This window comes from Amphibalanus amphitrite, unplaced genomic scaffold (assembly GCF_019059575.1).
Source record: "Amphibalanus amphitrite isolate SeventyFive unplaced genomic scaffold, NRLGWU_Aamphi_draft 000036F_arrow, whole genome shotgun sequence".
Taxonomy (NCBI): Eukaryota; Metazoa; Arthropoda; class Thecostraca; order Balanomorpha; family Balanidae; genus Amphibalanus; species Amphibalanus amphitrite.
The window spans coordinates 41,846-59,379 of record NW_024881532.1 but is presented as its reverse complement, the minus strand read 5'-3'; the positions used below and the strand labels follow the sequence as shown (position 1 = coordinate 59,379).

Below are 17,534 nucleotides of genomic sequence, written 5' to 3'. Positions count from 1 at the left end.
AATGAACGGGGATTTTGCGGTATTGCAATAGAACTGAAAGGGTTCTACAACCGATATTCAGAACACAGGGTGGTTTCCCTATAAACCTCAGGGACTTCTTCACTGACCCTTTAGAGTTCTTATCTAGGTGCTAGGAACGCTCTTATTTTAAACCCTAAACCTCATAAGAGTCTTTGGAAGAATCGTGTGGATTCTTTTGATGAGAATGCAAAGCCGTCTACGTGAAGAGCCATGGGGGTTCTGAAAAACGGTGGCATAACATTTTACCCCACAGGGGTCTAAATACTCCTGTACGTTCTTAACGTTCTTCCAAAGTGTTTTCAGTGTGTCAACGATTGATGAAAGCAACAATATTCATGAAATGTATATCTCGGAATTTTGATATTTGTGGGCTAAGGTCAAGTCAGTTTTGCGACCTCTCCAATCTCCATTAGGTACCTATACCGGGTAGGTATACTACCTAAGTTTATGTGAGACAACTGAAAGGCTTTTGGACGAGCGCCATTCTAGACAATCGCAAGCATTAGGATACATGTAAAATCGACACACTGAATAAGAAAATTGCACCTGTGACCATTCATTGTGTCCCACAGGTCATCCCAGGTCATGAAAGGTCCTGAACAGTTTTTTGAAAATAACTTTTGATAGATACGAGTACATATGCTTGAACGATAAAAACACCTCCGTTGTGTTCAGCTCGACGATACAGATCGACTGATATTGCAACATGACATTTCCCGGTGAGGTCATGACCTTGACCTGAGGTCAAATTATCAAAATTACCTTTGTCATGACCAAAAAATTACAAAATTACTCGACGACAGAAACGCGATGCTGGCAAACGAGTAATGTCGAGCCTCTCTTGAGTCAAAAGCTATTGCAGGAAAACATTGTTCGTAAAACTGCTATTTTTAGAGTTTTTGCCCTCTGGAGGCTAGACCGTTGACCAGAGGTCTATTCTGAGGGCAGTTCACAGAAGCACCTTTGAAAGGGCTATTGAATGCGCTTTACCGCGGCACTATAGCTCTATTGGTTTCCGATCTATGTGCCGGCGTTTCGAAAATTGTTGAAATAGGCAACATTTTACCTTTGATGACCTTTGGTGACCTGACCTTATTTGACCTAACCTAGAAAACCGCTTACCGCGTGTCTCTACTTCTACGCGACCTAGGAGCCGAGTTAGACGAGGGGACGTGACCTCCCCCCCCCCCCTAGCACGACACGGAAAACTCGGACCACCAGCACGGCGCGGGTTAAAAGTCGTAGATGGGCGCCGCTACGTTAGCAAAAAATATTAGCAAAAAGGTGGCCTCCATTTGCTGGTGCATCCTTCTTCTCCTTTTTTTCTGGAAGCGTCTCACTTATGCTGGCTTGCCTCACTTCTCCTGAGGGCGCCCAACCTCTGCTTGGATCGCCCAATGCCTCATGGGGAGGCCCACTTTGCTTGAGTCGCATCATTTCTTCTAAGAACGACCTATTGGCTGTAGGCGACCCACTTATCTGGGACGGCCATCTTCTGCTAGAAGCGCCCCTCTTCTTCCTGATGCGTTACACTTCTACTTGGAGTGCACCTGTTCTGTTAGGGCGCCCCTTTGCTGCTGGGGAGTCCCCTTTTCTACTGTGAATGGGGCGACCCTCTCCTGTTGGGCGACCCCAAATTCTGCTGGAGGCGCCCCATTTCTGTCCAACTTTTGCTGGGGTGCCCCTGTTCTGCAGGGGACACTTCTCTTTTGCTAGAGACACCTCTTCTGGGGGCGCCCTTCCACTGCGGGGACTTATCTCTTCTGTCAGCGGCACCCCCTTTTTTCTTATGTTTTTTTTTTTTTTACTGGGGCGTCCCTCTTTTGTTCGGAGTGGGGCACCCTTCTCCTTTTTCTGGGGCACCGCCCCTCTGCTGGGGCTGCCCTTCCGCTGTCAGGGGCGCCCCTCTTGTGCAGAATATGCTCCTCTTCTTCTTGTAATGAGGCGCCCCTCTTCTACTGGGGGCACCCGACGACTGCTGCCTGCTGGGAAGCCCATCTGCTGCCGGGGTAACTATCTTCTGCCGGATATTGTCAATGGGGCGCCCCTATCCTGTTTGGCGAGCCAAAACTCTGCCGGAGACTCCCTATTTCTGGTCAACTTTTGCTGTGGCGCCTCTCTTCTGCTGGGACGCCCCTCTTTTGGTGGGGGCGCCCCTCTCCTGTTGGAAACCCTTCTCTTCTGGGCCCCCTCCGCTGCCGGGGGCACCCCTCTTCTCTTAGTGGCATCCATTTTCTTCTTATGGGGCTCCTTTTTTGCTGGGGCGCCCATCTGCTGTCAGGGCGCCTCTCTTCTTCTCGGAATGGGGGCGCCCCTCTCCGTTTGCTGGGGCGTCGCTCCTCTTCAGGGGTGCTTTCTCCTGCTGGGGGTGCCCTTCCTCTGCCAGGGGCGCCCCTCTTGAACAGAAGGTATCTTTTTATTCTTTTAATAAGACGCCGCTCTTCTGCTGGGGCGACTCTCATCTGCTGGGAATGGGCAATTGGGCGTCGCTCTCGTGCCTGGTGAGCCCAACTTCTGAGTGGAGGCGCCCTTTTTCTCCTCAACCTTTGCTGTGTCGCCGCTCTTCTGCTCGGGGCCCCCTCTCTGCCGCGGGCTATGGGCGCCTTTTCGGATGGAGGGGGGCCGCCCCCGCCGCCCCCCGCTGGATCCGCGCCTGAGGGGCGCCATGTTTTTTTTTTCAATGGGGCGCCCAGTCGCCTGTGATCTTCAATGGGGCGGGGCGCCTGTTATGCTTTGCAGATCAGGGGCGTAACCACGCTAAAAGTGGTGCGGACAAACTTATAGGGGGCGCCATCCCTCAAGGGGGCGCCATCGCCCAAGGGGGGCGCCATTGCCTAAGGGAATGGGGTGAGTAAGAGGGGCGCCTTTATGTGAAAGAGGGGCGCCTATGAAGTTTATAGGGGCGCCTCCATGCGATAAAAGGGGCGCCTTGCCTTGGTAGCGACTGCGTATGCAATCCACTACCATCTACTGTTGCGTCGGAGCTTTGTGTGGGGCGCCATTGCATGGGTCGTGGGTATTGATAGTGCTAAAGCGCGCCTTATATGTATATAGCGTTGTCCGGTGCCCGGCGCCGTCAGGCGCCGGGCACCGGACAGCTGAAAGGGCGCCACTTTGCCGGGGGGGGGCGGCCGCCCCCGTCGCCCCCCCCCCCCTGAATCCGCGCCTGCGGAGTCCCTCCCCCCCACCCCCCACCGGCGATACCCCCGTCTGGCTCTCCCGTCCGTCAGATTTCCCGCAGTCTCCCCGATAAGAGAGTGAGCTCGGTGGGTACGGAACCGACCGGCGCGGTCCGGAAGTCGCCAGATAGGACAGCTGAGGAGACCACAGGCAGTGCCGTACCGGTGACCACGGTCCGATAGTCTGCGTACTGGCGACTCAGCCAGCCTAGCTACTGCTCGGGAAGGACGGGCAGGCGGGAGGCAATATCGCATTCTGCATCCGTAAGGATGCTTAAGGTTATATGAGAGCCACCATAGCAACACGAGTGCCACCATAAGGTATATGACAGAGCAGCTATGCTTGTCCTGATCACACTAATAATCTGACATGCAGCCGCTGAATTGTTCTGTTTTGGGCGGAACGAACACATTAAAAATATGGTTAAAGCGTCCGGAGGGAAATGATATCGATACAAGTGTGCTCATTATTTTGGCGATTAGGATAAGATCGGGATCACTTTTCGAGTGTTCGACGCGCACAATCTGGTTCCGGATGTAGCAACTAGCAAGTGTAATCTTGGCAAGTGGATCGCACACATAAACGCGCATTCATCAGCGGTGCCGATGCTTCAACACACAGGTGTCCACACGGCACAGGCGTGACCCCGTTGTGCCCCTATCCCGCTTTCGGCCGATACCCCGATCCCCGCTCGGCACTCACCATTTCCGCTATTCGAGATGGCCTTGACAGCTTTGCGCATCTTGTTCAAACTGTCTCTGTCGTGATCCAGCATCTGAAAAATGTGTCACTCATCAGAGCTCTGCTCAAAGCGACATGGTGCAATGGCGTCAGATGACAAGGCAGATAACATTATCTCAGATACCAAGTACATGAAATGAAGTCACAGGCAGTGCGGACACCGACATAAACCTGTGGTTTATAGGATATTGCGCTTTCAGTCACTGCGTCAGATGGAAGATAAATACCCGGCATTAAGACAACAGGCATCGCTTTCAACGTCCGTAACAACTGTGTCTTACGGCTTTTTCTTTTTTATAATTTCTAATAGAATAGATATCATATGAAACATGATATCAGAATCACGTCAATACATAACGTCAGAAAGGAAATCATCGAGGCAAATACGATTTTAGAGACGTTTGTACATAAAAACATCATCAGCGGCCGACTTCGGGAGCAGTTTTGAATCCCCTTTTCCTCGGCCAGCCCGTCCGTCATACGGTCCCATCCCGTTCTTTACGAATCACCCCGCTCGTGGTACGGTCCATCCTGTTTATCGTACGTACCTCCTCCAGACAGGCGATGCTCTGCCGGAACTGGGGTATCTTGGTGACAAACGTGGACGTCGTCGGCGAGGTGACATCCTCGCGCGTCTCGTGCGCAAACTCCTCCACACTGACCACACCGGGCATGGCGGAGGCACGACGGAAGCGAGGGGAGGATCACTGCATCACCGCCATGGCCCACTGTCCACCTGAGCAAGCACAACTGTCACTCTCGCACGAGGCACACTCCACAGGGGTTGCAATTAATGATGAGGGTATCTGAAAGAGCAAAGAAAAGAATTGATAAATGAGCATTGGAGACAAAACCACACAGCACACGTCTTCTGGCCTATAGGTAGGTATTTGCTTACTACTTGTTCTGTTAAAGAGTAACATTTCACCAAACAGTGTGTATTTCACACATTTCTAACACTGATACATACAATAAATGACACAGAGACAGAGTCTCCCAAATGAACACACCAAACAGTAAGCCACCATTACCAACTAAACTGGCTCTCCAGAGTTAACAGTGAGCCACCAACTAAAAACCCGGCACTCAGCATGCTGGGACCAATCAGACCAGCTAGCTGGGATTGGTGACCAGCAGTCAGTGGGCTGGGATGGGGACTGGGACAAATCTGGAGTTCTGGACTGGGCCAGGGGATAGGAACAGGACCATGCCCAGCTAGACCACCAATCACTGGGGCCAGATGCATTGTGACTGACTGAGAATTGCTGGCCACCCTGCAGTATGGCATTCAACAGATGGCACTACAACAATTCTCACCCCAATGCCACAACAAAAGCTGGGTGTGCTCAAATAACTTAAAAAAAAAACAGATTGATAAAGCCAAAAGATTATCAGCACTCAGCAATAAATTGCTAAGGCTAGGCTTAGTCATGCCACTGCCTTATTTTATTTTTATTTCTGAGGGCTGTTCATGCCTCAGGCACCAGAAACTGCTGAGTGCAGTATGCGCAACAGGAGTGGGGGTAAGGGATTTGTGGGCAGTATCAGTATGACAATGTCACACGGCTGTGTATAATTGACAGCCCCTGCGTGGCTGGTCCTGACTGAGGAAAACGGTCACTGTGTGTGGTAATCATTGAATGGCTGAAGGATGATGGAGGGAGGCAGTGGACAGCCGCACCTCCAACTGCACCAACTGCAGCCACATCTCATACAGGGCCCACGAACAGCCCTCTGGAAACTTCAATGAGGAAATAATGTAAATTGTTATTAAATTTCTGGCAGCTGGGAGAAAGTGATAGAATGCATATTGCATTGCATATAATTTAATATGAATGCATATGAATTGCATATGAATTGCATATGAATTACTTTCCTTCATTGGTAGGTACCTATTTCATTTCAACACAAAGGCTTATACATACATCTTAACATAGCAAATCTCTGTAGTTATGTCAGTAGGTATATGACTGTAGTTGGTACCTTCCTTTGAGGCAATATAAGCCCAATAAAGTAAATAATACTTGATCACAAGCAATGGTGAAAAAAGGCATTTGTAATGGACATGGTGGTTGGCAATATCAATTCAATTGCTGTGCTTTGTGTGTAGTTTGTAAGGGTTAAATGGAAACTGAATTCAGCAAAATGAAACAGAGAATCTCAAAATAGATCAAAAATGTTAAAATGATCGCCCCCTTCTAAAAAGCCAGCAAACATGCGTCAATTCACCACGACCACCCACCAACACACGAGACACAACGCACATCTGTGGTGTAGAGGGGTTGTCAACACTTCAGCTTCTTTTTCAAACGTCAACGAGCTTGGGAGATACTAGAGACTTTTAATGCCAGTTTTTTACTTTCACCCAAACCTACGGAAAATATCTTCAAAGAAACGAGTGCGTCTAGCGGCTGGTAGGGACAATTATGAGACAGTGGTTGCGCGCTATATACAAACTTAATTATCGCAAGGCTACTAAATCAAATTGTGTTTATGCATTGGTATCTTCGGTCTTTGTTATTGTTTGGGCTGGCTGGCTGCCAACAGAGGTGTGCGTTTGTTATTTATTTTTGTTTTCGACAGAAAGAGACAACTCACAATTGCGAAGAGATAACCTTTTTGACATTAACACACTCAGAAGATTGGTGGAAAATGTGATGAGGTTGAGATATTTAAAGATTGAGATGAGGAGTGAGTGAGCGTTGCCGTTATTTTATTTTTTGTTTTGATCAGAAGATGGATTGAAATGTGTGATAAATAGGTATTCCAGAGATGATTGTACATACCTAAATGAAGATCCGAGTTGAAATGGAAAAAAGCAAGAGAAAACAGGGATTATTATTGGAACAGTAGTTTGGTTATGATTCTGCAAACACCTTTGTCATAACCACAAGTAGGTACTTATTGGGTTTGTCAAGCAGTTAATCAAGGTGTTCATGGATAGGCTTATTTTCAAAGAATAACAGTAGACTCCTGATACATGTGGTATCATGTGTTTGATGAGCTGATGTTATCTGTTCTGTCATGTGCATTGATAGTAAATACGTGCATGCTTGGACCAGCTGGCAAGATGAATAAAAACATTCATATTTCGTAATAATAATGTTGCTCTCTCTTCATGACTCATGTTATGTTATGGAAGTGTAATGGGGTCTGAATGAAGTCAACCATAGCTCATTTTGAAATGCATTTCCTGCTGGCTGGAAGCTGCACACACCACATGTAAAACTGAAATTCATTCATTGGTTTTGGCAAAAAAATAACAAATATTATGACAATCAAGTTTTGGAGCCTGGAAGGAGTGTTCAGTGTTAGAATTCACTAGTGCTGATAATGGTCTTCCAGAGTCTCAATTCCTATTCTGGTTGCAATGCACAAACTCTGATCCACCTTGACACATTCTCACAGACAACTTTCAGATCTCACAGATGTATTGTATTGAAACACTGCAACATTTTCAATGCATGACAGGCAAGTAGGCACTTTCATTGATTGAAGCAGGACCTTCAACAGCAGACATTAGACCAGGAAATACAAGCTAGCCACTTCATATTGATATTCAATTATGGTACATCTCACAAACATCAGAAGGTAGGTCACTATGTCTTTTGCCTTAATCCTGATCCTAGAATATTGACATCAAATATTGATATTGAATAATAATATTTCACTTCCATTTTAGATGATGTTTCATTAACTAAATATTGATATAGAAATAAATTATCATTGATATAGAAATAAATTATCATATGAGCGTAGGCACAACATCAAACTTGGTGCCCAAAGCAGAAAGCTCGCCACTCAGCATGCAAGTCAAACATTAATTTCCGGTAATCCGACAAAACACATGGTTGCAAATAACAATAACATGTTAAACTGAAGATGAACCAGTTACATATACTGTGTTATTATGTGAATATAACTAAATTAGAACATGGTAAATCCAGCGTGAATTCTGCATTCTGATTCAATCAAACACGGTCTACAATGATCCATCTGGGATTTGGGAAACCAATAAACCACCAATAAACTCAGTTGGTATTCATTTATTGGCGATATGATTTATATAGATGCACTTCCATACCTATCTTGATCTATTTCAATTTATACTTGCGACAACAACCTCTTGCTACTTGACTTTCACTTCATCTTTGAATATTTTCATCTCGTCACATTTTCAATCAATCTTCTGAGCGTGTCAATAGCAAAAAAGTAATATCTTCGAAATTATGAGATGTCTCTTCCTGCCGAAAACAAAAATAAATAACAACCGCACACCTGTCGGCAGCCAGCCAGCCCAAACAATAACAAAGACCGAAGATACCAATGCGCAAATACAATTTGATTTAGTAGCCTTGCGATAATTCAGTTTGTATAAAGCGCGCAAGCACTGTCTCATAATTGTCCCTACCAGCCGCTAGACGCACTCCAAAGAAACTGTTTTTGACGGACTGATGTTTTGTTATTGCAGGTTCCCAAATATCCCCAGCATGGAACAAGATAAACATCCTTTCCATCAATTTTCTATTTGCTCGGAATTCGGTTGTCTGTTTCTTTACGGGGCTTTGCATTAGCGTCGCCACGGGGGGGCAAGCGGGGCAGCTTGCCCCCCCAACCTCGGACCGGGGACCGGGCACCCCCTGAGATCGATGGGTGACATTCATAAGTACCAGAGTACAATTGTACCCAGGTTACACCGGGACTAAGGTTACACAGGGGCCCAGGTTACGTTCGGCCCCAGGATTTGAAGGGACCATGAATACGCAAGTACCATACTGTGATTGGTCGTTGGCAGACGGGAATGACGTAATGCATCCCTGTGGCGGCCGTGACGTTGACCAATAGGAGGGGCGGATACAAATTTGGACCACCTTGGTACAGGGACCCGCAGTTGCTACTGTACACATATATTACCAATTTAGAATTGCGCTATTATTTGCTAAGTGCCAGCCATTGGAGAAATGAAATGTAGCGCAAAGTATGGAGGAATAACACATGTTTGCTCCTAGGACGTTTGTTTTGTATAATTCCTCTTACCGCAACAGATATTCTTCCAAAACTACAATCGTGCTATTTTTCCGCGCCGGTTGCCTCCCCAGAGCCCGTCCTTGGTATCGCCTATAGCTTCCGTTCCCGCTACGTGAATGAAAGTCACGTGACTACTACAGGTTTGCGCTCAGTGCTAACACACCTAGCCCGAGGGCCGGTCCGTAGCGGGGAGGGGTAGAACGCCAGAGCTCCAGCGCAGTGGAGGTGGTGGTGGCCCGTATCATAAAGAGGCAACCGTAAGCAGAACTACAATTGCCGCAGTATAAGATTATGATCAAGTTTTCTTTAGATGTATTGATTGACAAGAAAGTGCAATGCTTATCCGATATAATAAAACGGTGTCCAAGGCCTTGGAAGAACTATAAAACATATTCAGCAACGTATAAATTTATGATACAGGCCATGACCTTTCACCTTGCCTCCGGGGAGGACCGCTCAGGAAGCCACATACCGATCGAATCGAGGCCTCGCAGCGCGGCGGCAGAGGAGAGTGGATAAACCATCGCCAGATCTTTCGTTTACTTATGTTTCCAGAAGAAGGGGGGGGGGGTGGAGGGTGAGGGCTGTTTTCAACCCACTCACCAATCCTTTCCTTATTAACTTATAGCTTACCGAAAAATGCAACACAATGGTGGCCGTCACGAGATGTAGCGAAGAGTGCCTCAGCCACACCGGCTTTGAGTAAACTTTAAGCATTGGAATTCGGGCCAGTGATTCTGAAGCGATATCTTTTTTTGGTCGTGCATAAGCTGGGATGACGTCGTCCAAGTTAATTGCGAAGAAACGGTTTTAGTTTCAGAACATTTATGAGGCTAGTCGCGCCAAATAGTATACGTTTGTTGCAAAATGTCAAATAGTGATACCACAGAGTTGACGTGTTATCCAGATGATGGAATGTATTTGACACAAGAAGTCAACAAGTGGCATCGTTAGTCATCCTGCATACCTATAAATCGATTCGTCACCTTGGTTCGAGCTCAATAGTTCTTTTCGCGGATGATCGGTTTCGTTTTCTTTCCTTTGGGGGGGGGGGGCGGGGGCAGTTAATGAGCCAGTAACCACCCTCCCCAGTCCCCTAAACAACAATTGTTGACAAATACTGTGATGGCCTAAAAAAATGCCCTCAATTGTGTCACGTAGGGGAGAATGAGGTAAGTTGAGCCGTTTTTTCGTAAGCTACAGGCTAACTTACTGATCATTTTTCTGCGTTTACGGGTTGGACGGACTTTTGGACGGACTTTTAGTCATTTGCGCATGTAATGGTGGCCAGAAATGTTTCATACCGCTTATTTTTGTACTGAAAGGCTGCGTCAAAAATCATCTTGCACGTTGCTCATCTTACCCCATGGGCGGGGTAAGTTGAGACACGTCGTGGGGAAAGTTGAGCATGGATAGAAAAAGCGAACCTCTTCTTTTCCCGGGCGCGGCGAAGAGTGGGCTCTTTTATTTACTCCATGGCATACATACTTATGGCAACGTTTTTTCCTCCATCAAAAAGTAACTGTTTAAAGCCTTCCAATAACTCGTCAAGTTTTCTATCAAGGAAGAAATCATATTATCCTTCAGATAATCTGCAAATCACTTACAACTTGTGTAATCAACAAAGAAAAACAATTTCCTACCATTTTTATTCAGCAGAAACAAGCGCAGCTCAGTTTGGTTTTCGACAGCGGAGACAACAATGGCTTATCCGGCTCATCTTACCCCAGGTGAAAATGGCTCATCTTACCCCACCCGTGGTCATTTTCGATTAATGGCTGACACCTGCTAAGGAAAATAACCATGCACCGCAGATAACAACCATCTCATTTTAAAGGCAAAACATGTCTTAGTTATTAGGGGTGATACCACATGTTACCGGGGCTGAGCGCGAGAACGTTGCCGTCTCACGTGAAAGACGTGAAAGACGTGAACATCGTAAGCAAACGGCACATGGAAGCTCAAGTCAATTAGCGCCATAGGAGCTGAGAAACATGGGGTGGCTAAACTTGCCCCTTGGCTCATCTTACCTCACTCTCCCCTATTTGGGGCTCTCAACTTTGATTTGTTAAAGTTTTTTGTCTGTTCATTATAAAAGCTGTCAAATTTGCCGTATCATTAAACTTTTATTGAGTTTGTATTTCACACTTATCTAAAATGAACAATTTTGTCACTGGCTTCTTTTATGAATGGAATTGGATGGTCGCATGAATGAACGAATGAATAGCTCCATTTGAGCATCAGCTGAAATCAATCCTAAAATTTAATCTACCAGTCTGCAACGAAAAGGTTTAAAAATCAGTGCAAGTTAGGTGCAGTTTCTAATCTATGCCGTTTTTTATTAAGTGTCTCATAGCTCCTTAATCTTGAGCCGCTTCTCTTACGATTCATTTTATGTGGTGCTTACATTGTTCAAGAAGTTATAGTATTTGAGCTCGTTGGTCTTAAAAACTGCTATCGAAGTAAATTAAAGTGTTTCGGGCTTCGGCACTTAAAAACCAATCGATATTTAACCCTCACCCACTTAGGCATTTCTTTTCAGCGTCTTACATATATGTAGCGGAGGGGCGTAGAAACCCTCAGCCATTCGGCCCTTGATAAAAATAGCCAGAGCTTCGCTGAAAAATAAAAAAAGAGCGAGCTGCTCGTGACGAGAGAAATCCGATGATTTGAGGGTCCTGGTCATCGCTGACGAGAGAAAGCCAATTATTTCTATGTCCCGGTCAATGCTGAGATCCTAGGTTACTGGATGCTCCCAACGCATCATTTTTAGAGTTATGACATCGAAATACACACCAAACGATAGAGAATTGATCAAGAATCACGATAGTGAAAGTTTCAAGTCGATACCTCTTACTGTTTTGCCGCAATCGGCGCGGAAATCTGAAAAAGTTAGATTTTTCCGAAAATTTGACCTTTGACCGGTCATAAGTAGGTCAAATGTTGACCTAGGACCAAAAAATATACCACCAATCGCGAGATCTCTTTGAGAGCAATCCGTTGGTCTTTTCCGCTAAGCTCTACGACGCTCCATTTTCAAACGCCAGGGGGGGTCGCACCAACCCCCCCCCCCCACCCCTGCATGGGCGAAGGTGGCAAAACACCGTTTACGGGCGAGGGTTAAAGGTAATTTGGTTCAAAGATTTAAAATTCTCAGACAAGATGGACAAATAATAAGGGCTATTTAATTTTCTGGAAAGTTGTAAAATTGATTAACTCCAGGGCACCAAAGAATCGTCGCAATCCTTCGCTTTGCCGCGATTTATTGGTGAAAAACAGGGGGCGCGGTCTACTTACATCTACTTATATGTGTGGTGAGGGCTAATATTCATTTTCTCTGTGTTGATGAATATGCAACAATTTCTACATGAACTGAGACCAGTCCATAAGAGTATGTTTTTCTCACGGACAATGACAATATTGGAGAAAAATAAGTGTATAGGTTTAACATCGATGAGAACTATATGCGGCACCGTCTCGGTCTGGCCAGCCGGGTTGCCGATAAAATACACAAATGTTTATAAGCTTCCATGATGCGCTTAAAAGACTGCTAAAAAGATTTAAAAAATAAAGATAACTACTTCATCGATTTTAGCGAACGAAAACATGTATGCCTAATTACTTATTTCTTGCCACTGACGGAGGCACTTTTTTGTGCGAAACGTCTGGTTTTATTCGTATTGTTATTGTATTGTCATTCCCTGTGAGAAAAAAGGATAACTCTTCAGTTAGTAACCGTAACAGCGAAACGGCTCAATGTAACACAATTCACTGTGTATACGAAACCTAAAATTGTCCCTAAGAATTAACTTTTAAAAAGATACAGCCTATACAGCTTGGGCAAACATTTTTTTTCTGCATTAAGATAATATTCATTTATCTCCACAGAATATGGTAAATTAGTGCTGCTGAAGTTCGCTTTCGAAGCGTCTCCTCCAGGCATTCCACAGCTCTCGTGCCATTTTGGATCACGGAACATGGCTGGGCGCAGGACAGGCCGTCTGCGAGCTTGGACGGACCACGTGACCACCTCCTCCCCTCCCCCTCACTCCCGTCCCCTTCCCCAGCAGGGCGTCCGATCTAACCGCGCCCTAGGCAGTCGGCTCGGTCCGACCCTCCCCTGGTCGAGCCACGGCCCGGTGCCGCCTGAGTTTGTGCCGGGTGCAAAACTGGAGCAGTAACTAGCGCCGGAACTAGTAGTCAGCACGACCATCGTCAGGTGGCAGGAGTAAATGGAATAAGCGGTTCCAGGTTTCAGAAGGAATGGGGCAGGAAAAAGCGCTGAAAACAATGTTTTGCTGATATAGCCATTAAAAGTTCACTGAATTAGGAGAGCAGCACATCATTTTAAAGCCCGTCAGATGGTGGTTTTAATAAGCACACAATAATTTCCCAATTCGCCTCCAACGGTGTCACAGGCAAAGAATACGCTGAAATACTAGTGTGTACAGAAGCAACTGCGGGTCCCTGTACACTACTTGGCAGTGTGCCCGCCGCGGCGGCGCCCAGGCCCGATGGTCATCCGGTGTGGCGGGAGGTAGCGTCCCTCGGCCCCCCGCGCGGCGGGAAGTAGCGTGCTGCGGCATCCGAAGGAGAAGTGAAAATGACCCCTTGCACGAATTAGTGTTCGCAGCGGCTACTTAAATTGCAGGAGGGGGAGGAGGCAGGGGCGTCGCCACGGATTTTTTAGTGGGGTGGGGTCGGGTTTCCGGTCTTCGTCTTGATGGGTAGAGGTGTTATTAGCCACACTCCCGGTTTTTTCATGTGTTGAGAAAAATCTCGGCGCGCAGCGCCACGAAAGCAGCGGTGTATCTTATTGTACATACTACATACATCACTTTTGCATCGTGCATAAAAATCAAGCACAGGCCACCTGAGGTCAGGTCACAATGTCATGTTCAGTTCAGTTTTAATGCCTCTAAAAGCTGCAATCTTGTCATTCCTATAGATTTGCCTGTCCCGTAGCTCAGTTGGTAGAGCATTGGACTCCCGGTAGTGAGAGCCCGGGTTCGAGACGCCCCGGCGCTCGATATTTGAGACTCCTGACGGGGATGGTCTGCGGTTGGTGGGAGCAGCCGCAGCCAGTTGAAGTCAGTTGAGTGGGGCTGGCCGTGTCCGGCTTTGAAGGGCACGTTAAACTTTGGCATCTAAATTCTCCCGATACCCGGAATTGCGCGATCGGACGGTAGGGATCGGGGTCTACGCAACAAGCTCTGCTTAGCGTGGGCTCCGGCTCTGTCAATCCGTCCATTCAAACATTCGAGCTAAATTTATAAAAAAGATTATCTCCTGTAAGTCTGAAATTTGTTGTAATGAATGGGATTATAAGTGCCAACAGTTAATGAATCTGGGATTTTACATCTGAAAAGTGAAGTCAGGTCAAATATGTGACCTCACCAATCAATCATGATAAGATATGGGAAAATGCACGAGATGCCCTCTGCTTTGAACGAATATGCTAAAAACGCTATAAGATACTTTTGTAGCCATGGCACCTCTGCTCATTTTAGAGACAAGGTGCAGCTAATGACCAGTGGTGACTCGAATGGTCAGTCATTACTATTAGTTAGGTCATCAAAGGTCTCTAACACATTTTCGACAACAACTTTTGCTGGAGACGCTGTAGAGCAATGACAGCACCTGGAGTGTGTTCAGTGTGTGTTCAGTGTTCAGTGCTGGAGTGTCAAGTGTGTTCAGCTCAGCAACACAGATCGATCGCACATTTTTGCAGCGGGTTCTTTTCCGGTCAGGACATGACCATTGATTAACCTTTACCTGATGTCAAGTTTTCTAGTTAAGTTCTTAAGTTCAAATTGTAAGCCATGCGACGTGTTTCGACGAAACAAACACGATGGTGATACCTAACATGAATATCATACACATTCACTGAATCATATAGGTTGGTACAGAACAAATGTCTCGGCAAAATCCGTCCGTTTAACTGTTTGGCCTCTGTGGTACACAAGCCATAGACCCGAAGTCATACCTATCTGAGGCGAAGTTGGCGAAAGAGCTTTAAAAAAGCTATCCGAGTACGCTTTCTGTGTCACTATAGCTCTTATTCGTGTTTTACGGGTCGCTAAGGTAAAATGTTTACCAACGCAACGCTGAAGGCATACTTTCGGCCCCTGATCGAGGTAGAGCTTCGCGGAAAAGCGAGGATGCTGCCCGTGATGAGAGAAAGCCGATGATGCCCAATTTCAAGGTCTTGGCCGGGTCATCTTAGGTCAACTCCCAAAAGTAGAAAAAAGCTGGCCTGCTAGAACTTTGTGAGCCGTAGCTGTTATCGGGGTTCCGGGTACGAGTTCGATGTTAGTTTTGGACAAAGATGATGACTCCATGCATTTGGGGTAGATCGGGTTAGGTCAGGTCAGGTCGACCAGCAGGCTTCCTGCCGGCCATCTACATAGAGTGGGTGACAACCACCAACAATAGCTTCGTAACATGTTACATAACCATCATTTATCAAAACTACTTCAAACAGTTCAAACGGGCGCTAAACTCGAAATCAGCCCTAAAAACCACACTTGTAAGTGGAAGCAAATAAAACTCAAAAAGTTAACCAAGGTCATCTATATTCGAATCATGGCCAATAAATTTTTAGAGTAGGTGTAAAATTGATTAACTCGAGGTCACAGGAAGTTTCGTTGCAATAGGCTCCTTTTTGCGCGTCTTATTGGGAAAGCCCGAGGTGGGTCCACAATCTGACCCCATTTCCCGGCTACCTCAGGCAGGTCCGAGGGTAGTCAGGGCTGCTGAGGCTAGTTAGGACTTAGGTACCTCGTAATTACTGATATGTCATCCGACGAATCGACTGCAACCATTATTTTGACAATCAGACGAACGCTTGGGTCAGTTTTGGCGCGCTCATTCGTTTGAGGGATAAAAAGGGACTAGAATAGTGGCTATAGTGGCATCAACCCCCCTCGCCCGGCGAGGGGGGTTGATGCACCCCCCCTAAGGTTTTTCGCAAATAACGTAAAAACGGCGGCGGGTAGCGCCGCCAAAGTTGGCATACCTTCTGGGGCAACCTTTTCGCACCTATCCTGAAAATTTGAAGTCCCAGTCTTTTCAGGTCAGGTCACCAGGTCACAAAAGCCGGTACAAGGTCAGGGGAAAATCGGACTAGCTTAGCGGCAACTGAATTCCAGAGTTCACTTAAATGGGTAACAAAGTATATCATTCGATGCGCACGGACGTCCTGAGTTCACTGGTGCTTTTATTTTTGCACTATCTTTACTAGGTAAAAAGTTATAACCGAAAAACGTTTGACATGTTTAAGCAAAATTTTTGCACTCATACCCCCCAAAACCCCCCTTAATATTGACCTAGAGTCACCAAACTTTTACAGGGGCGAGATCTCCTATGGACCCACCTACCCTGTACATTTAGTGTTTCTAGTGCCATAGAAGCCAATCGCGAGGGGGGGGGGGGTCGTACCAACCCCCCCCCCCTCGCCGTCCGTGTTATGGAAAAGGCCCTCGCCTGGCGAGGGTTAAAATATTGTTATGCTGATGTTCCACGCCCACCGCTTATTGACCTATAAGCAATAGGGCTACGGAGCTGTTGAAGCGATTCTGAATCTGACGTTGTATTTATTGAGGTTGCTTACGCCAAATTCACTGACATGATAGCTTAAAAAAGAAAACTCAGCATCGCCAAAAGTGGGGGGTCGACACCCCGGTTCTCGCGAGTGGGGGGGGGTCACGACCCCCGCGACTCCCCCCCCCCCCGTCGGCGACGCCCCTGGAAGGAGGGGTCAAAAGAACCAACCAGCGATTCGTCCCCTGATTGAGCTACAGGGAAAGCGGGCGTGGCGTGTGGAAGCCGATGGTATCCATTTTCATTGTCCTTGGAAGGACTTAAACAGATCCTTTTCACGTGGCACGCATCACGACGGTCATTTTAGATGCATCAAGAGAAGTGTAAGGTGTGGTACTTGTAACATATTTTTACGCTTACTCTGTCACACAAAATTCCAGTTCAACCCTGGAGAAAGAAAAACTGTTTCAGTAGCGCAAATATTACTTCCTTTCACCATGCAAGCCTTATTTTTGGACAAGCTTTGTTTTATATTATGACTTCATCCATCATTGGGTGTGTGCCTATGAATGATTTATTGCATCAATGAACTAAACTAAACTGAGCTGAGCATAGGTACCTGGAAAAGTATAACCTCAATTCTCCACCAAGTTACGGTGTGTTACCCCCGACCGTGCGGTAATTAGAACAGTCTACAATCTACATATCTTTGCACGCAATAAAACGATAACCTCGCTATCACTGATGTTGTGTGGTGCCTAAACAGATAGCCACAACAGCTCTAAACATACCTATATTAAAAAATCAAAACAACAAAAATAACCATTGCCGAGTATCAATACATATCTGCTCGTTGCACACCGGTCAGTTGATAGCCAAATTCTAGCATAAATTACACGGGATAGTTTCGTTCTTGTCGATGAGACCAAGCCCAGTTACGGTAGGTATGTGCGGTTTTGTCAAAAACGGTCGGAGGTTGTAACTATTATGACGTCGCAGCTCGGTGACCTGATATGACCCGA

General features: G+C 46.4%; 2 protein-coding genes across 4 annotated transcripts in view; one reads left to right on the top strand and one right to left on the bottom strand.

The window, feature by feature from the left end:
• The window catches only part of LOC122371508 (arfGAP with SH3 domain, ANK repeat and PH domain-containing protein-like), a 33,567-nt gene extending 27,234 nt beyond the window's left edge, over positions 1–6,333 (bottom strand). Inside the window, exons 1-3 of one of the 2 annotated variants that reach the window (XM_043347893.1) lie at positions 6,207–6,333; positions 4,491–4,748; positions 3,904–3,976 (exon numbers count right to left, since the gene is read on the bottom strand). In XM_043347893.1, coding sequence (XP_043203828.1) covers positions 3,904–3,976; positions 4,491–4,616 — 199 coding nt within the window. In that variant the 5' untranslated portion in view covers positions 4,617–4,748; positions 6,207–6,333. Of the gene's footprint in view, positions 1–3,903; positions 3,977–4,490; positions 4,749–6,184 lie in introns of both variants that reach the window. The other variant, XM_043347887.1, reaches the window with a different exon arrangement.
• Positions 6,334–6,458: 125 nt separating this feature from the next.
• Positions 6,459–17,534, top strand: part of LOC122371469 (peptidyl-prolyl cis-trans isomerase FKBP8-like) — a 29,563-nt gene continuing 18,487 nt past the window's right edge. Inside the window, exon 1 of one of the 2 annotated variants that reach the window (XM_043347859.1) lies at positions 6,459–6,835. The gene's annotated coding sequence lies outside the window, so the exon portion shown is untranslated. The remainder of the gene's footprint in view (positions 6,836–17,534) is intronic. The other variant, XM_043347840.1, reaches the window with a different exon arrangement.